General features: G+C 49.4%; 2 protein-coding genes across 5 annotated transcripts; one reads left to right on the forward strand and one right to left on the reverse strand.

Annotated features, from left to right (window-relative positions):
• The first annotated feature begins 3,492 nt into the window (after window positions 1-3,492).
• Window positions 3,493-20,583, forward strand: TINF2 (TERF1 interacting nuclear factor 2). Of its 4 annotated transcripts, none has more exons than XM_081971891.1 (10): window positions 3,493-3,911; window positions 5,733-5,837; window positions 6,213-6,314; window positions 11,183-11,293; window positions 14,665-14,764; window positions 14,856-14,997; window positions 15,818-15,846; window positions 17,284-17,336; window positions 18,639-18,712; window positions 20,247-20,583. In XM_081971891.1, exons 1-10 carry the CDS (start codon window positions 3,696-3,698, stop codon window positions 20,266-20,268), a joined length of 954 nt encoding a protein of 317 aa, XP_081828017.1. In that variant the 5' UTR covers window positions 3,493-3,695; the 3' UTR covers window positions 20,269-20,583. The 4 variants fall into 4 exon arrangements, with proteins under 4 accessions (XP_081828017.1, XP_081828019.1, XP_081828018.1 ...); XM_081971893.1 differs by lacking the exon at window positions 18,639-18,712 and adding an exon at window positions 20,043-20,067 and having other exon boundaries at window positions 3,498-3,911; XM_081971892.1 differs by lacking the exons at window positions 18,639-18,712; window positions 20,247-20,583 and adding an exon at window positions 20,043-20,162 and having other exon boundaries at window positions 3,500-3,911.
• A 134-nt stretch (window positions 20,584-20,717) lies between these two features.
• Window positions 20,718-24,726, reverse strand: LOC309382380 (GMP reductase 2-like; the record flags this gene model as incomplete). The annotated part of the gene is made up of 2 exons (XM_081971896.1): window positions 20,718-22,913; window positions 24,527-24,726. 2 exons carry the CDS (start codon window positions 24,724-24,726, stop codon window positions 22,616-22,618), a joined length of 498 nt encoding a protein of 165 aa, XP_081828022.1. The 3' UTR covers window positions 20,718-22,615.
• Between the last annotated feature and the right edge of the window lie 577 nt (window positions 24,727-25,303).

The following is a 25,303-nucleotide window of genomic DNA, read 5'->3' on the forward strand; positions in this document are numbered from 1 at the left end:
GTTTTAACAACTGGTTCGGTGATTGTGTTCTCCGGGCACGTCACCAGTTTTAACAAAACCTACCCTCCACGTTACTTCTGAGGAGTAACACAGCTGAGGTGCAGCAATCCACTCTGTCGCGCAAGGTGCAGGTAGGCGGGTAGGCGGTCCCACCTGATCGTCAGAGCGAACCGGTTTGCTTCCCAGCTGATCGTTGGAGCTATCAAAACTCCCCAGCTGATCGCTCGAACCGTTCCAAACTGGCTGAATCCCACCCCTGCCTAGGATTAAGCCAACTGTCAAAATGTAAAACAATATAAAGTTTCCATGGTAGTCTTATCTGCGAGTGATATATTTTTCAAAGTATTTCGATAGCTTTATTCAAGGGTCACACAGATGTTATACCTAAGTCCGTGTAATACTTATGAGACGTCTTCCCGGAGAGCAATCTTGCAAATTGGATTTATGTTTGATGCAAACGAATTTTCTCTTGCAACAGCCTCAGAAGGGATGTTTTCTCTTCCCCCTCGCCCCCTTACGGTCCAAGGGATCAGAAACAGCTGCCCCCTCTCAAAATACTCGGGTGTTTAATGTGGTTGAAAAAGGAGAAGTCAGACAAAAAGAAAGATTTCTTCCCACGGACAAAGTGCCCGTTACGTCTTCCAAGATCGGGAGAGAACTGCCAACTTGGCTGACTATAAAAAGGGTTCCTGGCCACGATAAACTGACTTAATTTATTGCTTTAATTTTTATAGCCGCTCCTCTCGTATTCCTGACTCTTGGGAAACACAAGAAAACAGTACCAAAACACACAAAACCATCTACAGATCATGCAAGCCGCTAAAAAGAATCGAAAGCTGTAGATTTGAGGTGAGCGGTTCTAGATTTCTCCAGCAAGTAAAGTCACCTCCTTTGAGAAGAGGACAGACCAACTGGAAGGCATCTCCAAGCAGCTGATTAAATCGTAGTTTTTGCTGGCTAATTTCTTTCAGAAGTGGGTTGCCAAATGCCTTGTAGGAAATTAGCACCCATTCATCTAGAAAAATGAAATATCTTAGGAAATATGAAAAAAGGCAGAATAGTACATTTCCCCGGATGAGAAAAGGAGAAACATGTTTTAAAGACAAAGCCGCTCCTTGCTGCTTCCTGCCCCAGCCTCCCACCTTTGTCAATGGGCCATTAAGGCCTGAGCCAGTCTATTCTACATAACGAAGATCTGCCACCTTCAGGCAGAGCCATACTGGGAATCCCAAAGACCTTTCATTACATCATCACCCAGCAACAGTTCAACCAAGTTTGGGACTCAATTCTGGCAGTTGGAGCCCGGCTGGAGAATTCTGGGAGTTGGAGTCCGGCTGGGGAATTCTGGGAGTTGGAGTCCCGCTGGGGAATTCTGGGAGTTGAAATCCGGCTGGGGAATTCTGGGAGTTGAAGTCCGGCTGGAGAATTCTGGGAGTTGAAGTCCGGCTGGGGAATTCTGGGAGTTGAAGTCCGGCTGGGGAATTCTGGGAGTTGAAGTCCGGCTGGGGAATTCTGGGAGTTGAAATCCGGCTGGGGAATTCTGGGAGTTGAAATCCGGCTGGAGAATTCTGAGAGTTGGAGTCCCGCTGGGGAATTCTGGGAGTTGAAATCCAGCTGGGGAATTCTGGGAGTTGAAATCCGACTGGGGAATTCTGGGAGTTGAAATCCGGCTGGAGAATTCTGAGAGTTGGAGTCCCGCTGGGGAATTCTGGGAGTTGAAATCCAGCTGGGGAATTCTGGGAGTTGAAATCCGACTGGGGAATTCTGGGAGTTGGAGTCCGGCTGGGGAATTCTGGGAGTTGAAGTCCGGCTGGGGAATTCTGGGAGTTGAAATCCAGCTGGGGAATTCTGGGAGTTGAAATCCGACTGGGGAATTCTGGGAGTTGAAGTCCGGCTGGGGAATTCTGGGAGTTGAAGTCCGGCTGGGGAATTCCGGGAGTTGAAGTACGGCTGGGGAATTCTGGGAGTTGAAGTCCAGCTGGGGAATTCTGGGAGTTGAAGTCCAGCTGGGGGATTCTGGGAGCTGAAGTTGCCAAGGTTGAAAAGTATCACTCTGTAGAGTCCTTCCTCTTGCAGACTCTGTTGTACAGACCAGCTTTGGTGCAACAAACTAGCTTTGCAGGCTGGTATGCCTGGGAAGGAGAGATCCTGGGATTTGTTTCGGAAGACTCAAGGCACAGGTTCTCCTTGTCGTTCTCCCCACACAACAACCTTGTGAGGCTTCAGGGTTGTTGTGGGGAGAACAGCAAGGAGAGCCTGCGCCTTGAGTTTTGGAATGGAAGGCGGGCCAGAAACCAAATAAAATTAAAAAGGATCAATGTCGGGGATGAATTTAGTCCCCAAGCCCCATGAGCGTCCAAGCACGAAGGACTACAACTCCCATCAGCTCGCAGAAGACCTGCAAGAGGTGATATACCCTACCTGTGTTATCCCACAAACAGCCACCAGGGGACGCTGCCGCTCAAGCTAAGGAGGGAAGAGCCGGTCACAAAACCGGAAGTGACGATTCCGGCGGGGCGATGCGCGGCGGGACTCCATGGAAACATAGCGGAAGTTCAGGTTCAGGGCTGCGCGGAGGCCTGGGATGAGTCCCGAAGCGGGAGGCCGGGTAGAAAGCAATTTTACCCTCCCGTTTGTGGGGATGGTTTAAAAGCGGGACAGAGGACTTGAGGGGAGCGGCAGGGCGAAGATTCCTTTCCGGGCATCAAGCTGTCAAAAGCGGATGTGGAAGGATGAAGGCCGTTTGGGGGCGGAGCTTCCGCTGGTGAAGGTGGAGCTCAAAGAAGGCGGGCTTGGGAGGGGCGGGGCCTTTGCTGCAGCGCGAGTAAGGATTGGGGCAGGCGGCCTAGGGGGCGGGGCCTCCGCGCGGGGAGGAACTGGAGGGGGAGTAATAGGCGGGGAGGAGCGCGAGGAAGGCGTGGTTTCGGGGGCGGGGACTTTGCTGAATCAGGATTGGGACCGGCTGTCTACTGGGGGCGTGGCCTCGGGGAGGGACTGAGGGGGAGTAGTGAACGGGTAGGTGCGTGAGGAAGGTGTGATTTCGGGGTGGGCGGAACCTTTGCCGGGGCTGGAGCGCGAGTCAGGATTGGGTGAGGGGCTGTCTAGGGGCGTGGCCTGCGCGCGTGGGGGGCGTGTTGTTGCGAGGAGCGCGTGGCATTCCATTCCTTGGAGCGCGAAGGCGGCGGGACTGGGGGAGCAGCGTGCGGAAGGCGTGGCTGCAGGGGGGCGGAGCCTTTGTCAGGATTGGGGGCCGCTGTCTAGGGGGCGTGACCTGCGCGGGGGTGGGGGTGTTATTGCGAGGAGCGCGTGGCATTCCTTGGAGCGCCAAGAAGGCGTGGCTGCGGGGGGGACGGAGCCTTTGCCGGAGCGCGAGTCAGGATTGGGTGGCCACTGTCTAGGAGGCGTGGCCTCTGCGGCGGTGGGGGGGAGGAGTTTCGAGGAGCGCGTGACCTTCCTTTGCGCGCGAAGAAAGGCGGGCACGAGGGTGGGCGGGGAGAAGCGTGACGAAGGCGTGGTTTCTGGGGGCGCGGCTGCAGCGCGAGTCAGGATTGGGTGGCCGCTGTCTAAGGGGCGTGGCACACCCCGGAGCGTGCCGCGAGGAGGGCGTGGCTTCCGCCTGTGGGCGTGGCCAGGGCCGGCAGAAGGAAGGCGCTCCTCTCCCTCGACGCCCGCTGTGCTGCGGCTGAGTCTCTTCCATGAGCGACGATCCTCCGGGCGAGGCGGCCTCCGAGGGGCCCTGCCCGGCCGTGGCCCTGCGGGTGGTGGCGGCCGCCGCCTGGCACGTGGTCTGCGCCCGCCGCTTCTCGGACTTCCCGCGGGCCCTGACCTTCCTGGAGAACGTGGCCGCGGCGGCGCCGGACCTGGTGCCCTTCCGGCACCTGATCAAGCTGCGCCTGGGGCTGCAGGCTAAGGTGAGATCAGGGGGATGATGGGCTTTGGAGTCGAATGGGGCTTCGGGACCCCCAAAGAGAAACTCCCCCTTTGGGAGTCATTGAACCAGGTCTGGGAAGCCTGGAGATGAAGCCGTAGAGGGGGCGTTTCTCCGTCTCTGCAACTTTTAAGGCCGGGGGTGGGGGGATTCTGGGCGTCTTAAAAGTTGCTGAAGGTGAGAAACACCGGACTGGAGAGTCCAAATGTGCCCCCTTAACACTGACACATCTATTACAAGAGGAGAGGAGAGAGGAGAGGAGAATACAGAAAAGAAAAGAAAATAGAGAAGAGAAGAATATATAGAGAAGAGAGAGAATTGAAAGGACAGGAGGGAAGAAAAGAGAAGAGAGGGCAGGAGAGAAAGGAGAAGAAGAGAATAGAAGAGGAGAGAGGGAAGAAGAAAGTAAAGGAGAGGAGAAGGGGAGAGAAAGAATATAGAAGAGAAGAAGAAAATATAGAGGAGAGAGAATAGAAAGGAGAGGAGGGAAGAAAAGAAGAGAGGGCAGGAGAGAAAGAAGAAGAGAATAGAAGAGAGGGAAGAAGAAAGTAAAGGAGAGGGGAAGGGGAGAGAAAGAATATAGAAGAGAAGAAGAAAATATAGAGGAGAGAGAGAATTGAAAGGAGAGGAGGGAAGAAAAGAGAAGAGAGAGCAGGAGAGAAAGGAGAAGAAGAGAACAGAAGAGGAGAGAGGGAAGAAGAAAATAAAGGAGAGGAGAAGGGGAGAGAAAGAATATAGAAGAGAAGAAGAAAATATAGAAGAGAGGAGAGAAGAAAATATATATGAGAGGAGAAGAAGAGAGAAGAGGGAATATAGAAAAGAAGAAAATATAGAGGAGAGAGAAGAGAAGAGAGAGGAGAGAATAGAGAACGGGAGGAGAGAAGAAAATAGAGGAGAGAAAGAAGAAGAGGGAAGATAGAAGAAGAAAATATAGAGGAGAGGGGAGAATAGAGAAGAGGAGAGGAGGGAAGAGAGGAGAAAAAAATATAGAGGAGAGGAGAGAAAAGAGGAGAGCAGGGAAGAGGAGAGAAGAGAGGATTGAATGGAATGGAATTCTTTATGGGCCAAGTGTGATTGGACACACAAGGAATTTTATCTCCGGTGCATAAGCTGTCACTGTACATAAAAGTCATAAGTCATAAATCATGATCATAAAAATACACTCCTCATAAATCCTAAGATCCCGCCCCCTGTGACAGTCCCAGGATACTAAATAAGCCATCAACAGAAATCATACACGAGGAAGGTAAATCAAACAATATAAACCGTAAAGATCCCAGCAACAACGTCCTGGTCCTAAGTAGAAAAGGAGGTAGGTGATAGGAAGGACGAGAAGAAGAATAGTAACACAGCCTTAGTAAATAGTTGGACGGTGTTGTGGGAATGAGTTGTTGAGTAAGAGGGATGGCATGGGGGAAACACTGTCCTCAACTTAACAAGAGTTTGCTTAGTGACCGTCTGATGTTACAACAGCACTAGGGGAAAAAAAAGCTGTGCTGGCTGGGGAATTCTGGGAGTTGAAGTTCCTGCCTAGGCAGGGGGTTGGACTAGAAGACCTCCAAGGTCCCTTCCAACTCTACTATTGTATTGCATTGTATTGTAAGGCCACCCCAGGTTAAAAGTTGCACAGATGGAGAAACGGGGCTAAAAGGAGCAGCATCTGCAATCCGTCTTACTCCCACTTTACTCGTGTGGAGTTAGTGAGCCTCTTTTTTTTTAAATTTTTATTTTAAAACATCCCAAGGTTTTTCCAAGGACGATCCATCCTCCCCAGACCTTCTCTTGCTTTCTCCTTTCCCCCCAGATTGTCATGAACATGTTGGAGGAAAACCATCCCCACGGGAAAATCTACGATGCTATCGATATCTACTTTCCAGAGAATGAGCCCCCCATCCATCACTCCAAAGCAGTGAGTCTCCCTCTCTGTGTCCGCAGAAAGGATCCCACCGTAGAATCATCCATACGGCCCTTCTGGATAATCCCCTTCCCCTCTGACTTAAGGAGATTCTCCCCCTCCCTCTCTCTTCCTCCCTCTTTCTGTCTCTGTGTTTTTCTGTGTCTTTATCCCTCCCTCTCTCTTTCTCTCTCTCTCTCCCTCCCTCTCTTTCTCCCCCCCTCTCTCTGTCTTTCTGTCTCTCTCTCTCCCTCTCTTTCTTTCTGTCTCTGTCTTTCTTTCTCTCTCCCTCTCTCTCTCTCTCTCTCTCTCTTCCTTTCTGTCTTTCTCTGTCTCTCACACGCTCGCTCTGAATTATGCCCTTCCATCTCTTTTTTCTCTCGTCCATAGACACCTCAGGACCTGGACATGATACAGAAAGCCCAAGAAAACTTCAGAATCCTGGTACTCCAATTGCTGAGTGACAACAAGCAGAAGGAAAAATACGTGCAGGTAAGGCTGGGAGGACAGAAGTCTTGAAGCCCTTCGTCTGTCTCTCTTTTCTATTCATCTATTTCTGTCTATCTTCACCACCATCATTTCTATAACTCCCTATCATCCATCCACCCATCTCTGTCTATTTCAATCTTCATCACTATTATTTCTATAACTCCCTATCATCCATCCATCTCTCTCCATCTATCTATCTATCTATCTATCTATCTATCTATCTATCTATCTATCTATTATCTATCTTATAGAATCTATCTCTCATTTCTCTCTTTCTCTTTTCTACCTACGGTATCTCTTTGTCTATTATCCAACTATCTATCTATTGTATCTCTCTCTCATTTCTCTCATCTACATCTGTCTATCTCTGTCTATTTCAATCTTCATCACTATTATTTCTATAACTCCCTATCATCCATCCACCCGTCTCTGTCTATTTCAATCTTCATCACTATTATTTCTATAATTCCCTATCATCCATCCATCTCTCTCTCTCTCTCTGTCTATCTATCTATCATCTGTCTATTATCTATCTTATAGAATATCTCTCATTTCTCTCTTTCTCTTATCTACCTACAGTATCTTTGTCTATTATACAACTATCTATTGTATCTCTCTCTCATTTCTCTCATCTATATCTATCTATCTCTATTTCAATCCTCATCACCATCATTTCTATAACTCCTTTATCATCCATCCATCCATCCCTGTCTATTTCAATCTTCATCACTATTATTTCTATAACTCCCTATCATCCATCCATCTCTCTCTCTCTCTGTCTATCTATTATCTGTCTAATATCTCACTGTCTATCTGCAGTATCTATCTCTCATTTCTCTCTTTCTCTTATTTATCTGTGTACAGTATCTGTCTTATTATCCAGCTCTATCTATCTATAGTATCTATCTCTTCTCTCATCTATATCTGTCTATTTCAAACATCACCATCATTTCTATACCTATCATCCATCCACCTCTCTCTCCATCTATCTATCATCTCTCTATTATCTATCTTATAGAATCTCTTTTCTCTCTTTCTCTTATCTACCTACAGTATCTCTTTGTCTATTATCCAACTATCTATCTATTGTATCTCTCTCTCTCATTTCTCTCATCTATGTCTGTCTATCGCTTGTCTATTTCAATCCTCATCACCATCATTTCTATAACTGCCTATCATCTATCCATCTATCTGTCTCTCTATCATCTGTCTGTCTATATCTATCTGTCTATAGTATTATCTATCTATAGTATCTATCTATCCCTCATTTCTCTCTTATCCATCTATCTAGCTATCTAATCTCTGTCTCTCTCTCTCCCTTGCTTTCTATCTCTTTCTTCCTCTCTCTCTCTCTCTCTCTCTCTCTGTGTGTGTGTGTGTGTGTGTGTGTGTGTCTCTCTCCTCCTCCATCTCTTCTAGTTTTTATTGAGATTGTCAACATAGAAGTGAAACTAAAAGAAGAAGAAAAGGAGTTAATCTTCCCGCTCTTTTTCAGCATAACCGAACCCAGCTAATAGATTTTCAGCCTCAAGATTTGTTTCGCTTTCGCCCACTTTAATCTGTAACCGTCCCTTACAATGGCGACCAGCCTATCTCATCCGCGAATCCCAAAGGCAGAATTTCATTTCCTCCACCCCTACAGCCTGGAGCCCAAAATCTCCCAGCAGTTTGCAAACCAGAAGCAAAGCTGGATGGACCTTGGTGTCTTTTTCCCACTTTGGCCCCCGGAGGCATTCTTGCTACTACGGGGAGCCCTTGAAGCGCAGAAAAATAGGTCAGGGTGAAGGAAACCAGTTGCCTCCTTCGCCCCACGGGGTGAACCGAACACCTTGTCGTCAAAGGACTACTTTTTAAAGAGGCTGCTCCCAGGCTGGACAGGTGTTTGGCTTTCAAATTATAGAGCCCGGTGTGTAGGGAGATTCTCCATCATCCAAGGTCATGGTTGTCCCAAAGGGGCTTTTTTTTTCCCCAAGAGGCAACTGGACGTTCTGGTTTTTCTTTTCAAGACGTTTCACTTCTCATCCAAGAAGCTTCTTCAGCTCTGACTGGAGGGTGGGGAACGGAAGGATTTATCCTCTTTGCAGACAGCTGGTCATTTGTGTCCTTTTGTGGTTGTTAATTGCGAAGTCTTGTCCGACCCATCGCAACCCCATGGAGGACGTTCCTCCAGGCCTTCCTGTCCTCTACCATCCTCTGGAGTCCATTGAAGCTCAGGCCGACTGCTTCGGTGACTCCATCCAGCCCCCTCCTTCTCTGTCGTCCCCTTCTTCTTCTTCTGCCCTCCATCGTTCCCAGCATGAGGCTCTTCTCCAGGGAGTCCTTCTTCCTTCCCATTAGGTGTCCAAAGTACTTGAGTTTCACCTTCAGGATCTGGCCTTCTAAAGAGCATCCAGGGTGGATCTCCTCTAGGACTGACCGGTTGGATGGCCTTGCAGTCCAAGGGACTCGCAGGAGTCTTCTCCAGCACCAGAGTTCAAAGGCCTCCATTCTTTGGCGCTCAGCCTTCCTTAAGGTCCAACTTTCACAGCCACCCATTGCAACTGGGAAAACCATAAACCTTGACTATACGCAGGGTGATGTCTCTGCTTTTTAGGATGCTGTCTAGATTTATCATAGTTTTGCTCCCCAAGCGTCGTTTAATTTCGACCTATACGGGCCTCTTTAACCTCTCTTTCAAACCAGCAATCCTCTCTGCCCCAAATAGGGAATTCGTTGTCTTCAAAATAGCAATGCCATTTAGACTTATATACCGCTTTATAGCCCTCTCTAAGCGGTTTACAGAGTCAGCCTATTGCCCCACCCCGCCCCACCCAACAATTTGGGTCCTCACTTGACCCACCTCGGAAGGATGGAAGGCAGCGTCAACCTTGAGCCTGGTGAGATTTGAACTGCCAGATTTCAAGGCAGCCAGCCGAAGTAGCCTGCAGTCTTGCACTCTTAACAATTCAAGAGAGTGGCCTGTGTCTTTTAAACGCAGCTGGACGGCTGGATCTAATCCCGATGGGTTTGTTCTGCTAAGTTGCGCCATGGGCTTGCGAAGTGGCTGTTTGTTTGTTTGTTTTAAATATATTTTTATTATTTTTACATTTAAAACAATGCAATACCGCGGAGTGGGAGTGACCATACATTCACATTATGTACAGCTAGTTTCAACCATTGACAATTAAACTACTTAATACGTTGTCTAGCCTTCTGTCCAATCACAATATATACATTGGTTCCAGTCTTGTCATCTTGTCTTATACCAATCATAAAATCTATTCCATACTTCAAAATATTCCAATTCCCCTTTATTTTTAATTTCAAGAAGTGAGCCTATCTGCTTCTGCACAGGCCAACACTTTTCTGATTGTATCTAGCTCTGATGGTGTATTTTCTTTTTTCCAATGCTGTGCGTAGGTTATGCGCGCTGCAGTCAGTATATGTATAATTAGAAAAAGTGTAATCTTTCTTAAACCCCTCCGGTATTATGCCTAGGAGAAAAGTTTCTGGTTTAAACCTAATTTGTTCTCCCACCATTTGTTCTAACCACGATTGAATCATTTTCCAATATTTTTTTTGCCTCATTGCACGTCCACCACATAGGATAGAAAGCGCCTGGTGGTTTTTTTTTACACTTCCAACAGTTTGGGGCCAGATTTTTGAACATTTTGGAAAGCCGTGCTGGAGGGAGATGCCATCTGTAGAACATCTGATAAAGATTTTCTTTATACACCGTAGAGTGGCCTGTGTCTTTTAAACGCAGCTGGACGGCTGGATCTAATCCCGATGGGTTTGTTCTGCTAAGTTGCGCCATGGGTTTGCGAAGTGGCTGTTTTGTCGTCGTCGTCCCCCGTGTACAGATCTCCTCTCGGCATTGTACTGCGTATCACACGTTGCTCAGTTTAGGGGTGTTTTTATTCTTGGGGTGGACAAGCTAATGGCTTTTGTGTATTCTGGTGCGCCAATTGCGCCCCCTAGTGGACCGGGATGCCCTTCGCACAGTCACTCATGCGCTGGTGACGTCCCGTCTGGACTACTGCAATGCTCTCTACATGGGGCTTCCCTTGAGATGCACCCGGGGACTGCAGCTGGTCCAGAACGCGGCCGCGCGGGCAATTATGGGATGTACGAGGTACTCCCATATAACACCTCTCCTGCGCGAGCTGCACTGGCTACCTGTGGTTTTTCGGGTGCGTTTCAAGGTGTTGATTACCATCTTCAAAGCGCTCCATGGCACAGGACCTAGTTACCTGCAGGATTGCATCCTGCCCCATACATCCCTGCGACCAATTCGCTCTCACAGAGAGGGACTCCTCCGGGTGCCGTCCACTAAGCAGTGCCAGAGGGCGACACCCAGGAGCAGGGCCTTCTCTGTGATGGGCCCAACCCTCTGGAATGACCTCCCCCCCGACATTAGAACAACTACTGATCTCCGCTCCTTCCGTAAGAAACTCAAGACCCACCTGTTCCAACTAGCCGGCCTGGCTTCAATATGAACTATATTCTTGAATCCCCCCTGGCAATTTTAAATGGTAAATTTTTGGGTATTTTAATTGTTAATTTTATTGTACTGTTTTAACTTCATAGCTATTTATTTATGAAATTGTAAAATGTTTTATGTATATGCCTCCTCCATACCATATGTTTATATATTTAATTGTACGCCGCCCCGAGTCCCTTCGTGGAGAGGGAGCGACTTATAAATTGAATAAAATAAATAAATAAATAAATAAATTCTTGGGTTTGAAGCGTGCCTGTGTGTTAACCAGAAAGTCCAGTTGCCTCTTGGGAAAAAAGCACCTTTGGGACTATAAAGCCAGGTGCGCTGGGCATCCCTCTGGGCCTTGATTGTGTGTCCTGTTCTGTGTGTGTGTGTGTGTGTGTTTTAGGAACATCTGGAAGCGGATTACGGGGAAGTTTTCATGAAAGAGGTGGAGAATCTCTTCTGCGATTATCTCTACGAGATGGAACAAGTCCTCCCGCAGCCCCAGTTCCAGGTGGTAAGAAAAGGGGGAAGGAAAAAAAATCAGGAGTCGGGACGATAGCCGACGGGGGTTAAAAGGAAGGGCAGTTGGGCCAATGGCATTGCAGCTTTTTTGGTAGAGCACATGGGGCTTTGAACCCTCTCCCCCCACCCCCCCAAAGCCACCAGCCTGGGCTGAATGAATCCCAGGTAGTCCTCAACTTATGACCAACATTTATATCGCTAACTTGAAATGTGTCTTCGGTGAGATTTGCCCCGTTTTACGACCTTTCCTTTGTCAAAACACTGTTAAAAGCGAATCGCTGCCATTGTTAAGTCAGTAACTGGGAGTTCCAGTGCCACCTTAGGCATGCAAGCAGCTGGGTGATTTGGGGCCAATCACCAGGAGACTGGGAGTTCTAGTCCCATTTCAGGCATGAAAGTCAGCTAAGTGACTTTAAGCTAATTATCAGGAGACTGGGAGTTCTAGTCCTATCGTAGGCAGGAAAGACAACTGGGTGACTTTGGACCAATTACTAGGAGACGGGGAGTTCTAGTCCTCTCTTAGGCACCCAACTGGGCGACTTTGGACCAATTACTAGGAGACGGGGAGTTCTAGTTCTGTCTTAGGCACGAAAGCCAGCTGAGTGACTGGGCCACTCACCAGGAAACTGGGAATTCTAGTCTTAGGCAAGAAAGCCAACTGGGTGACTGGGCCAATCACCAGGAGACTGGGAGTTCTAGTCCCATTTCAGGCATGAAAGTCAGCTAAGTGACTTTGAGCTAATGTATCAGGAGACTGGGAGTTCTAGTCCTATGTAGGCAGGAAAGACAACTGGGTGGCTTTGGGCCAATCACCAGGAGACAAGGAGTTCTAGTGCTCTCTTAGGCACGAAGCCCAACTGGATTACTTTGAACCAATTACTTGGAGACAGGGAGTTTTAGTCCTCTCTTAGGCACCCAACTGGGCGACTTTGGACCAATTACTAGGAGACGGGGAGTTCTAGTTCTGTCTTAGGCACCCAACTGGGCGACTTTGGACCAATTACTAGGAGACTGGGAATTCTAGTCTTAGTCAAGAAAGCCAACTGGGTGACTGGGGCAATCACCAGGAGACTGGGAATTCTAGTCTTTGGCAAGAAAGCCAACTGGGTGACTGGGCCAATCACCAGGAGACTGGGAATTCTAGTCTTAGGCAAGAAAGCCAACTAGGTGACTGGGCCAATCACCAGGAGACTGGGAATTCTAGTCTTAGGCAAGAAAGCCAATTGGGTGACTGGGCCAATCACCAGGAGACTGGGAATTCTAGTCTTAGGCAAGAAAGCCAATTGGGTGACAGGGCCAATCACAGGAGAATGGGAATTCTAGTCTTAGGCAAGAAAGCCAACTGGGTGACTGGGCCAATCACCAGGAGACTGGGAATTCTAGTCTTAGGCAAGAAAGCCAACTGGGTGACTGGGCCAATCACCAGGAGACTGGGAATCCTAGTCTTAGGCAAGAAAGCCAATTGGGTGACAGGGCCAATCACCAGGAGACTGGGAATTCTAGTCTTAGGCAAGAAAGCCAACTGGGTGACTGGGCCAATCACCAGGAGACTGGGAATTCTAGTCTTAGGCAAGAAAGCCAATTGGGTGACTGGGCCAATCACCAGGAGACTGGGAATCCTAGTCTTAGGCAAGAAAGCCAATTGGGTGACAGGGCCAATCACCAGGAGACTGGGAATTCTAGTCTTAGGCAAGAAAGCCAATTGGGTGACAGGGCCAATCACCAGGAGACTGGGAATTCTAGTCTTAGGCAAGAAAGCCAACTGGGTGACTGGGCCAATCACCAGGAGACTGGGAATCCTAGTCTTAGGCAAGAAAGCCAATTGGGTGACTGGGCCAATCACCAGGAGACTGGGAATCCTAGTCTTAGGCAAGAAAGCCAATTGGGTGACAGGGCCAATCACAGGAGAATGGGAATTCTAGTCTTAGGCAAGAAAGCCAACTGGGTGACTGGGCCAATCACCAGGAGACTGGGAATTCTAGTCTTAGGCAAGAAAGCCAACTGGGTGACTGGGCCAATCACCAGGAGACTGGGAATTCTAGTCTTAGGCAAGAAAGCCAACTGGGTGACTGGGCCAATCACCAGGAGACTGGGAATTCTAGTCTTAGGCAAGAAAGCCAACTGGGTGACTGGGCCAATCACCAGGAGACTGGGAATTCTAGTCTTAGGCAAGAAAGCCAACTGGGTGACTGGGCCAATCACCAGGAGACTGGGAATTCTAGTCTTAGGCAAGAAAGCCAGCTGAGGGACTGGGCCAATCACCAGGAGACTGGGAATTCTAGTCTTAGGCACGAAAGCCAGCTGAGTGACTGGGCCAATCACCAGGAGACTGGGAATTCTAGCCTTAGGCAAGAAAGCCAGCTGGGTGACTGGTCCAATCACCAGGAGACTGGGAATTCTAGTCTTAGGCAAGAAAGCCAACTGGGTGACTGGGCCAATCACCAGGAGACTGGGAATTCTAGTCTTAGGCAAGAAAGCCAAATGGGTGACTGGGCCAATCACCAGGAGACTGGGAATTCTAGTCTTAGGCACGAAAGCCAGCTGAGTGACTGGGCCAATCACCAGGAGACTGGGAATTCTAGCCTTAGGCAAGAAAGCCAGCTGGGTGACTGGTCCAATCACCAGGAGACTGGGAATTCTAGTCTTAGGCAAGAAAGCCAAATGGGTGACTGGGCCAATCACCAGGAGACTGGGAATTCTAGTCTTAGGCAAGAAAGCCAGCTGGGTGACTGGGCCAATCACCAGGAGACTGGGAATTCTAGTCTTAGGCAAGAAAGCCAGCTGGGTGACTGGGCCAATCACCAGGAGACTGGGAATTCTAGTCCTACCTTCACCCTGAAAGCCCGTGGGATGTCTTAGGGCCAGTCCCCCTCCCTCAGCCCAGCCCACCTCACAAGGTGGTGGTTCTGAGTCACGTAGGAGGAGGAAGACCCACTGGATATGTTCACCGCCTTGAGCGACTCGTTAAAACAAGGCGGGCGGGATACAAACTAAAATCAAAACCAGCCCCCCCAGATTGCGGGCACCTCCGGCCTCCCCACACAAGGCTGCCCAGCCTTAACTACTTGGAAGGGGCGGGGGGAGGCCCTGCCCCACTTTTGGGGGGAGGGGAAAGACTCTTCCATAGGGCAGGGGCAAAGGCAGAGAAGACCGCCTCTCTTGGGTTTTTTTTAACCGACACCGTGCCCAGCAGAGGCGGGTTCCTACCGGTACGGTTGAACCGGTGGTAACTCGGCGTCCTGGGTCGCTGGCAGTAAACCACTCCTGTTCTCCAGCATCCCTACCCTGCCTGGCCGGGTGGGCTTGGCCTTGTGCCCCTCCCATGGGGGAGAAAAGCCCCTTCCTCTCACTTTTCCTTCCTAGCTCTTGGAGGCTGCCAGGATCCAAACCCCCGACCAGTTACCCCAGCCCAGTGCCACCATTCTAAAGCAGTACCTCAGCGATGTGGGATACCAGTTGGTTGGTAAGTCTTTACGGGAGCCGCAGGAGGTGGCGGGCGGGGTGAGGTAAGGGGGTCTTCTGTGGTCCCTTAACTTTCTCCCTCTGTCCTCCAGATGACGACGAGCCTCCCACCTCCCCTCCCCATTCCTCACGCACCCTGCGCCAGAGCGAGGGCGAAAACCCCCGGACGCCACCTCTCTCCCCGCAGCCAGGCAGGAACCGAAGTGAGGGGTCCCCTTCCTGCACCTCAGAAGGGTAAGACATTGGCCTGGGAAAGGAGTCCTCGACTTAACGGCGGCAGTTGGGGGTCAGAATTTCCATCGCTAAGCGGGAACGTTGCTTAAGCGAATTTGGCTCCCATTTTGCGCCCGAGTTGTTAAGGGAATCCCTGCAGATGTTCGAACAGGTAGTCCTTGACTTACGGCCAACACTGACCCCCCATTTCCATTGCTAAGCGAGACTGGTTGTAAGGGAGCTTTGCCCCATTTTGCGACCTTTCTCGCCACCGTCGTTAAGGGAATCATCATGGTTGATAAGTTAGTCCCGCGGTTGTTAAGTGAATCTGGCTCCCCCATGCTTGTCAGAAGGCCGCAAAAGGAATCACGCGAAACACACACACACACCCCGGGATTCTACGACCGTCACAAATATGAGTCATTTGCCAAGTGTCCAAACTTGAATCGCGTGATCGAGCCGAAGCTTCCGCGGTTGTAACTGTGAAAAACGGTCACCGGTCGCTTTTTTTCAGTGCGGCTCTCACTTTGAACGGCCGCTAAACGAACGCTTTTAAGACAAGGATTACCTGCAACCGGGTCGTTAAGCGAATCCGTCTTCCGCCTTCGCTCGTCTGAAGGTCGTGAAAGAAGATGACCCTGTGACCGTCAAAAATACGAGTCAATTGCCAAGGGTCAGTTGTGCGGAAAATTCGTCCCTTTTTTTTCATGGCTGTTGTAACTTTGAACATTTGCTAAACGAGCAGTCGTAAGTTGAGGACTCTTCCCCTTCCCTCCTGCTCCTTTTGCTTACCTTGTTGCTTTTAAATGACTCACAGTATCTGCTTTGTTTTAATCTGCAGGGATTCGCACAGGCAGCCCTGGGAAACATGTAAGTTGTGTGATGATCCGCAGCTGACAGTTCGAACCAAATTTCCCTCAAAATTCCCACGTTTCCGACAGGTTCCCAGAACAAAGTGATCACACACACACACACACACACACACACACACCAGGAATCCAGGAAAGTGCAAACGTTCGGCACTCGACCCTCCGGGAACTCAGGGTTTGTTCCCGACAAATGCCCCTCCCCACAGTGTCTCCTTAAGGCTCAGTCCCCGGGTGTGCCTTGCTGAAAAGGAGCAAGGCGCTTTCCTCCTGAGAAGTTGGGTCAGCCTATGCTGTTCTCGCCTTCTCTCCACTCTCCGTGCTCTTGGATCAGGAGGGGGTGGTCCTTGCTCCTCGCCCGAGCTCCGTCTCTTGTGTTCACTGCTTAGCCTCTCTTGGTCATCCTGCCTCCCCCCTCCTCCCTGCCTACAAGCCGTCCCAATCCTAAAAGGTCCTGGCCTGACTTGGCTTGCTCCTCCCCACCTTCCAACGAAGCCACCCCCTCGCCCTCCGTCAGCTCGTTTGGACGAGGGCATGATAGGTTGTGTCATTTCAACATCCTAAACAGCCTCACGTAGGGCAACCTGTGACATTATACAAATCCAATCCCACCTTACACGGATGTTAAGTGAGTTGTTGCAGTTGTTAAGTGAATCTGGCTCTCCCCCCCCCCCGCTCCCCCAATGGACTTTGCACCCTAGAATGCTACGACCGTCATAAATATGAGTCGGTGACCGAGTATCGGAATTTAGATCGCGTGGATGCCACAACGGGCATTTAAGGGTGAAGTCGCTTTTTCCAGTGACACCGTAACTTCGCTAAAGGAACGGTTGTAAATTGAGGACTGACTGTAATCCCGCCGAAGGCTCTGAATTTCTCAACTCCGTGCAGGAATACAAGCGGATCTTAACTCCTGACCCGGCAGGATTCGTTTGACATTCACACGTGCATAAAGAACCCTGGTTTGAGGAGAGAAAACAAGGCAGGTGGAGACCTGGGAAGGGGACTTACAGGTCAGGAAGCCACTGACAGAGGAGAGGATACAAGTAGTTCTCGACTAACGACCGCAATGGAGCCCCAAAATTTAGGTTGTTAAGTGAGACATTTGCTAAAGTGGGTCTTCTCCTTGGGAAATAAAATCATTTTCTTTTTCGTTCTTTTTCTTCCTTCCTTCTCATTTTCTTTGTTTCTCTTCCTTCTTTCTTTTCTTCCTTTTTCTTTCTTTCTCCCTCCTTTCTGTCTTTTTCCTTCTTTCCTTTTTTCTTTCTTTTTCTTTTTTCTTCCTTTTTCTTTCTTTCTCTTCCTTTCTTCCTTTCCTTTCTTCCTTCTGTTTTCTTCCTTCCCCTTTCTGTTTTCTTTCTTTTTCCTTCCTTCTCTTCCTTTCTATTTCTTTTTTCTTTTTCCTTCCTTTCTTTGTTCTTTCTCTTTCTTTTCTTCCCAGCTGAAGATCTGGTGCCAGATTCCGAAAGTGAAAAAAGCACCTCCCCTTTTCAGGTGAGGAGGAAGCGGAGCGATGGTGGGATAGTGGGCAGGATAAAGACCAAACTTCAGTAGAAGGGGAAGAATAGAGGCGGGGAGGGGGACACACTCTTGGCTTCCATACTGAAGGCCTGGACTCGGTGGCCTTAAAGCCACCGTAACCCCCTAGATCGTGGGATCCTCTCTGCGCTTACTTTCTGGAAGACATTTCATGACCCAACTAGGTTACGTCATCAGTGCTAAAAAGAGCGGGGTGTGTGGAGGGGAGGAGGGGAAGAGAAGGACTATGGGGCCCTTGGGGCTCTCTGAACTTGGCTGTTTTCTTGCAGACGTTTCATAACCCAACTAGGCAATGCCATCAGTGCTTGAAGGGAGTGGGGTGTGCAGAATGGAGAAGGGAAGTGAGGAGTTTTTGGGGGGGCAGGGAAGAAAGAGGAATTGTGGGGTTCTTGATGTTCTGACCTAGGCTTCCTGATACACTAAAAAGCACACAGTCCCCCAAACCCTCTTTCTTTCAAAGGCTGTGAATTATATGAGTCCCAAATAGTTGTAAAGAGTCCTCCAGTAGGCTGCCAAAGTCCTTCGGGATAAGATATATGAACACCCACATTTATCTCCCTTGAAACGCTGCCAAAGACTTAAAGGGCAATTAGCTTGGCAAGCCCACACAGAGCACAGAGTCAAAACAGAGCTTCGGAAAGTAAAACTGACCAGCATGAACCAAGTTGCTTCCCGCAAAGGCTCACTTGCCTTTGCTCCTACTTTATGTCCTATGGGAGGGGCCAATCACTTCCAAGCCTTACTCCCGAGTCGTCCCTTCTGTCTTAACTGCTCTTCTGGCAGCTCTGCGCATGCGCGCACTAGGAACAGGCTACCCCTGTCCCTCTGCCTCGCTGCTGTCCGACGCTGGAGGCTCCGGAAACAGCAAATAACTCCCAGATGGCCCTGGCCCCCTCTCTACCTCCGACGCAGAGCCCTCGTCCGAGCCTTCCCCAGACTCCAGGACTGGCCCATGTTCCTCCCCAACCTCCTCACTGTCCGAATCGGCTGCCAGCTCCGCAGGCGGCCGGCGGACCACAATACTTGGTACTCTCCGAGCCTGGTTCTTTTGTTGCAGATGTCTCATGACCCGACTAGGTAACATCATCAGTGCTGGAAAGTGGGATTCCCTCTCTATTTACATACTTATCGGCTCCTTGGACCCCGCCTCTACCTCCTCCTTCCCAGATCCTGAGTTCGACAGATGCCTCCTTGAGGCCGGACACCCTTAAAGAGGGGAGAAGATGTAAAGTGTGCCTTCCTTTTCCCCCCCACCAGGGTGAATACCAGTGTACCCGTCTCTGTGCCCTCGTCCCTACCTTTCAGGAGTATCTCAGGGACAGCAGCAGCCAGTGAGTGAAGTCCATACCCCTTTAAAAGTTGCTAAACTCAAGAAAAAAACCCCTGTACCCCAATACAGAGATACAGAGATCGAGAGAGAGGGACAGTCCGAAATCTGGCCCAGCCTATCATCTTTTCTGCAGCAGCCCCAGGTCAGCTACGCGCACATCCCAGGCCAGGGTTCTCCTACCTGGGGAACTTTTTAAGACTGGTAGACTTCAAGTCCCAGAATTCCCCAGCCAGCCACGTAGGGTAACTTTCTTAATAGACGATGGGTATGCAGTAAGTGTAATATGACTTTAGCAAAGTGAGAAAAAGAGCTGGCTGGGGAATTCTGGGAGTTGAAGTCCACAAATCTTAAATCAGAGGTCTCCTACTTCGGCAACTTAAGACTTGGACTTCAACTCCCAGAATTCCTCAGCCAGGCACATAGAGTAACTTTCTTAATAGATGGTGGGTATGCAGTAAGCATAATTTGACTTCAGCAGATGGAGGGGGAAGCTGGCTGAGGAATTCTGGGAGTTGAAGTCCACAGGTCTTAAACCAGAGATCTGCAACTTGAAGACTTGTGGACTTCAACTCCCAGAATTCCTCAGCCAGGCACAAAGAGTAACTTTCTTAATAGATGGTGGGTATGCAGTAAGCATAATATGATTTCAGCGGAGGGGGGGGGGGGAGCTGGCTGAGGAATTCTGGGAGTTGAAGTCCAAATCTTAAGTTGCCAAAGTAGGAGACCTCTGATTTAAGATTTGTGGACTTCAACTCCCAGAATTCCTCAGCCAGCCACATAGAGTAACTTTCTTAATAGATGGTGGGTATGCAGTAAGTGTAATATGACTTCAGCAAAAGGGGGGGGGAAGCTGGCTGAGGAATTCTGGGAATTGAATTCCACAAGTTTTACAAGTTGCCAAGGTTGGAGACCCAACACCCCCCCATCCCCCCACCCAGACAGTTCTCCTTCGGCTAGGCAGATCCTCGGCTTCCGCCATGTTTCCCCAATGCGAGCAATGGAAATCGACAGGTACTCCTCGGCGTCCGACCACCGTTCAAGCCCCCAAATTCCCGTGGCTAAGCGAGGCGCTGAGCTCTGCCCGCTTTCGCGACTTTTTCCTGCCCCGGGGGTTAAGTCAATCCCTGCAATTGTTAAAATTGGGAACGCAGCGGTCCGACGAATCTGGCTTTCCCGTCGATTTTGCTCGTCGGAGAGTCGCCAGAGTGCGATTGGGTGATCCCGGGACCGTAAATACAAAGTCAATTGCCAAGCATCTGAAATTTGACCACGGGGATGTGACGGTCGTACGCTTGACAAAACGGTCCGAAGTCACTTTTTTTTTTTTTTAGTGCCGTCGCTAACTTGGAACGAGCTGTAAGTCGAGGACTACCTCCCTTTTAAGTCGAAGGCCACCATACCTGTCCTAACAATGGGGGACACTGATAGGGGGCGCCTGGGAAGTCTAGTTTTGGGGACCAGGGGATGGGGAAAAGGTCGTGGGTCGTTCCCCCGTCGTTTTTTAAAATTCGGCTTTTCGAAAATTCCCTTCCAAGGTTCGATAGTTCTACGTTTTGATCGATGTCTCCGGCATTGCGTTGGCCACCCCCCCTCCAGCAAAGATTTCCCGAAGCCCGGAACTTTGCCAACAGTTTTTTGAATCTTTATTCGGAAAACGGCGAGGAAAGTTTTCGAGGCTCGGTTCGTCTGGCCGAGGCGGAAGAGGAACGGGGCAACGGAGTCCTGCCCAACTCGGGCCGAGGCGATGGTTGAGCGGCTGGCCCCTTTTGTCTCGAGCTGCTCTCGGGAATGGTCGCGGCGATCTCTCGGGGTTCCTTTGGGGAACTGGGATGTTTGAGAGCGCCAGGGAAATAAATGGGTTTGCAGATCAGCTTTCCTGGCGTGGTCCTTGAAGGGGGGGGGGGCTCCTGGAGCTGGATAGCTTCTTTGAAAGACCAGGGAGAGGAGGAAGAGTACTGTGGGGTCCTTGGGCAGACGTTTCGTGACCCAGCTAGGAAACATCATCAGTGCTAGAAGGGATTGGAGGAGGGGGGAGAAGGAGGAAGGGGAAGAGGAGGAGTACTGTGGGGTCCTGGGTGCTCTCTGAGCTTGGGGGTTTCCTCGCAGATGTTTCATGACCCAACTAGGAAACATCATCAGTGCTAGAAGGGATTGGAGGAGGGGGAGAAGGAGGAAGGAGAAGAGGAAGAGTACTGTGGGATCCTTGGGGCTCTCTGAACCTGGGGGTTTCCTCGCAGACGTTTCGTGGCCCAACAAGGGAACGTCATCAGTGCTAGAAGGGATTGGAGGAGGAGGAAGAGGAGGAGGAAGGAGAAGAGGAAGAGTACTGTGGGGTCCTGGGTCTCTCTGAACCTGGGGGTTTCCTCGCAGACGTTTCGTGGCCCAACTAGGAAACCTCATCAATGCTAGAAGGGATTGGAGGAGGGGGGAAGAAGGAGGAAGAGGAGGAAGGAGAAGAGGAAGAGTACTGTGGGATCTTTGGGGCTCTCTGAACCTGGGGGTTTCCTCGCAGACGTTTCGTGGCCCAACAAGGGAACGTCATCAGTGCTAGAAGGGATTGGAGGAGGAGGAAGGAGAAGAGGAAGAGTACTGTGGGGTCCTGGGTCTCTCTGAACCTGGGGGTTTCCTCGCAGACGTTTCGTGACCCAACGAGGGAACGTCATCAGGCTAGAAAGGAGTGGTTTTTGCGGAAGAGTAGTAGTAAGAGTAAGAGAAGAGTGAAGAAAGGAGGGGGAGGAGTGGTAGGTACTTGGTGCTCTCTGAACGTGGTCCTGTGTTTGCAGACCTGAGCTGGGTGGTTTGCTTGCAGAACGTTTCCTGACCCAACTAGGGAATGTCACCAGTGTTAGAAGAGAGTTGGGGGGGAGGGAGGAAGAGGAGGACACGGGGGTCCTTGCGGCTCTCTGAGCTTGGCAGTTTTCTTGAAGACGTCTCATAACCCAAGTAGGCAATGTCATCGGCGCTGGAAGGCAGAGGGAGGGAGGGAGAAGTGGGGGAGGAGGAAAAGGACTATGGTGTCCTTGGGGGTCTCTGAGCTTGGGTGGTTTTCTTCCAGACGTTTCAGGACCCAACTAGGGAACGTCATCAGTGCTAGAAGGGGAGAAGAGTTGGGGAGAGGAGGAAGGGAGTGGAAGAGAAGGAAAAAGACTCTGGAGTCCTTGGGGTTCTCTCGAGCTTGGTCCTGCGCCCACAGACATTTCACGACCTAACTAGGTAACATCATCAGTATTCGAAGGGAGTGAGGTTTGCGGAGGAGGACTGGGGGGGTCCTTGGGGTTCCCTGAGCTTGGTGGTTTTCTTCCAGACGTTTCAATGCCCAACTAGGGTGCATCATCAGGGCTAAGAGGGAGGAGGGTTTGTGGAGTAGAAGAGAAGAGGAGGAGGAGGAGGAAGAGAGCAGGGGGGGAGGAGGAAGGCTATGGGATCCTTGGTCCTCTCTGAGCTCGGATGTTTTCCGGCAGACATCTCACAACCCAACGAGGGAACGTCATCAGCGTTACAAAGCAGAGAGGCTGGCGAACTAGAGACGGAGGAGGGAGAAGAGCGCAAAGGAGGAGGGAGGAGGGTTGTGGGGGGGGTCCTTGGGGCTCTCTTAGCTTAGTGATCTCCTGGCGAATGTCTCTCGAGCCAACTAGCGAACGTCATCAGGGCAAGAAGGGAGTGGGGTTTTGTGGCGAGGAGGAGGAGGAGGGCGGCTGTGTCGCAGACGTTTCGCGACCCAACTAAGGAACGTCATCAGGGCGAGAAGGGAGCGTGGGAGGAGGATTGTGGGATCCTTGGTGCTCTCGGAGCTTGGTTATTTCATGCAGACGTTTCACCACCCGACTAGGGAACGCCATCAGCGCTCTTGGCAGCGGAATGGGAAAGTGCGAGAAAGTTGCTGCGCTTGGAATAAGCCGAGCACCTAAAGGAGATTTGAGGGCTTCTCTGCCACCGAAGAAGAACCAATCAAGCCACCCTGCTTTGATTGGCATGTGGGGATTAGACCGGGGAAGGGGGCAGGGGGGGAGGGTTGATCCTCCCCGCCAAAGATGGGGTTGGCTGGCTGGGTGACGCGGATAAACGTGGTCCTGCGGCTGAGCTCCTTCAGCTTGGCGGCCCCCACGTAGGTGCAGGTGGAACGGATGCCGCCCAGGATGTCCCTCAGGGTGTGCTCCACCTTCCCCTTGAAGGGCACTTCCACCACCTTGCCTTCCGATGCCCTGCGGGGGGGGGGGAGAGAGAGAGAGAGAGAGAGAGAGAAAGAAAGAAAGAAAGAAAGAAAGAGTAAGAGAATGAAAGGAAGGAAGAGTGGGAGAGAGAGAGAAAAAGAGAAAGACAGAGAAAGAAAGAAAGAAAGAAAGAAAGAAAGAAAGAAAGAAAGAAAGAAAGAAAGAAAGAAAGAAAGAAAGAAAGTAAGAATGAAAGGAAGGAGGGAGGGAGAGAAAGAGAAAGTAAGAATGAAATGAAGGAAGAGGAAGAGAGAAAAAGAAGAAAGTAAGAGAATGAAAGGAAGGGAGAAAGACAGAAAGAGAAAAAGAGTACGAATGGAAGGAAGGAAGAGGGAGAGAGAGAAAAAGAGAAAGAGAGAGAAAGAGAGTAAGAATGAAAGGAAGGAAGAGGGAGAGAGAGAAAGACAAAGAGAGAAAGAAAGGAAGAGAATGAAAGGAAGGAAGGAGAGAGAAAGAAAGAAAGTAAGAATTAAAGGAAGGAGGAAGAGAAAAAGAAAAACAAAAAGAGAGTAAGAGAGAATGAAAGGAAGGAAGAGGAAGAGAAAAAAGAAAGAAAAAAAGTAAGAGAATGAAAGGAAGGAAGAGAGAAAGAAAGAAAGAAAGAGTAAGAATGAAAGGAAGGAAGAGGGAGAGAGAAAAAGAGAATGAAAGGAAGGAAGGAGAGAGAAAGACAAAGAAAGAAAGAAAGAATGAAAGGAAGGAAGAGGGAGAGAGACAGAATTTTGGTTGCTAAGCAAGAGCGTTGTTAAATGAGATTCACCACATTTTACAAGTGGGCCACTCCCACCCAGTCACATGACCTCCAAGCCACACCCACAAAACAGGCCACACCCACAGAATAGGTTCTAAAAAATGTTGAAGCCCACCACTGATACCACCCCTCCATGGACCATTTCCTGCTAACACTGAGGGAGGGGCGCTTCAGGAAAGTCCTCCAATGGCAGACCTCCAAGGTCCCTTCCAGCCCTATGTCTCTATGGTGCTGGCTGGGGAATGCTGGGAATTGAAGTCCACAAGTCTTAAAAGTGGTTTAGTAACCTTGGCAACTTTAAGACTGGTGGACTTCAGCTCCCAGAATTCCCCAGCCAGCACCATAGAGACATCGGGCTGGAAGGGACCTTGGAGGTCTGCCACTGGAGGACTTTCCTGAAGCTCCCCTCCCTCGGTGATAGCAGGAAACTGGTGGCAGGCATTCTGGGAGATGTAGTCCACAAGTCTTAAAGTTGCCAAGGTTGGAGACCCCTGATCTAGTTTATTCCCTTGATCAGATCCCTGAGGGGATCTCCCCAAACCCCAAAGGAAAACCCATCACTTCGTCACTTGAGAATGGACCCTTCCCTCTTACTCGTACATGCTTCTTACTCTTATATTTATAGAAAAATATATAGAATAACAAGTGTTGGAAGGGACCTTGGAGGTCTTCTAGTCCAACCCCCTGCTTAAGCAGGAAACCTCATTCCATAGGGTTTATATATAAAACTCTATACTCTTCCTATATGAGTTCTGTGAGAAGCGGGGATCCTTCCCAGCTGCAAATCCAACATGGAGGAATGGGGAAATTTAATGGCCCAGCGATCCCACAGACCATTATCAAGCTTCCTTACCGATATTCGGCCACCCCTCCGGCATATTTCTTCATGGACACCTCGGAGCTCATGCCGTAAAAAAGCTTGTATTGCTTGCCGCCTTTTTCAATCAGCTCCCCCCCGGATTCGGTGTGTCCCGCCAACATGCCCCCCACCATCACAAAGTCTGCACCAGCGCCTACGAGGGAAAATTCAAATGATATGAGCAAAACCAACATCCCCCACATAGATAGAAAGATAGAGACAGAGGAGAAAGAGATAATGATGACAGATAGATGATAGATAGATAGATAGATAGATAGATAGATAGATAGATAGATAGATAGATAGATAGATAGATAGATAGATAGATAGATAGATGATAGATAGATGATAGATAGATAGATAGATGATAGATGATAGATAGATAGATAGATAGATAGATAGATAGATAGATAGATAGATAGATAGATAGATATAGATAGATAGATAGATAGATAGATAGATAGATAGATAGATAGATGATAGATAGATAGATGATAGATAGATAGATGATAGATAGATAGATGATAGATAGATGATAGATGATAGATAGATGATAGATAGATAGATGATAGATAGATGATAGATAGATAGATAGATAGATAGATAGATAGATAGATAGATAGATAGATAGATGATAGATAGATAGATAGATAGATAGATAGATATAGGTAGATAGATAGATGATGAGAGATGAGAGAGAGATGAGATAGATATAGAGAGATATAGTTAGATAGAGAGGTAGAGAGCTAATGAGAGACAGATAGATAGATA

The sequence above is a fragment of the Natrix helvetica genome (genome assembly GCF_964273705.1).
Source record: "Natrix helvetica genome assembly, contig: HAP1_SCAFFOLD_294, whole genome shotgun sequence".
In the NCBI taxonomy this organism is placed as follows: Eukaryota; Metazoa; Chordata; class Lepidosauria; order Squamata; family Natricidae; genus Natrix; species Natrix helvetica.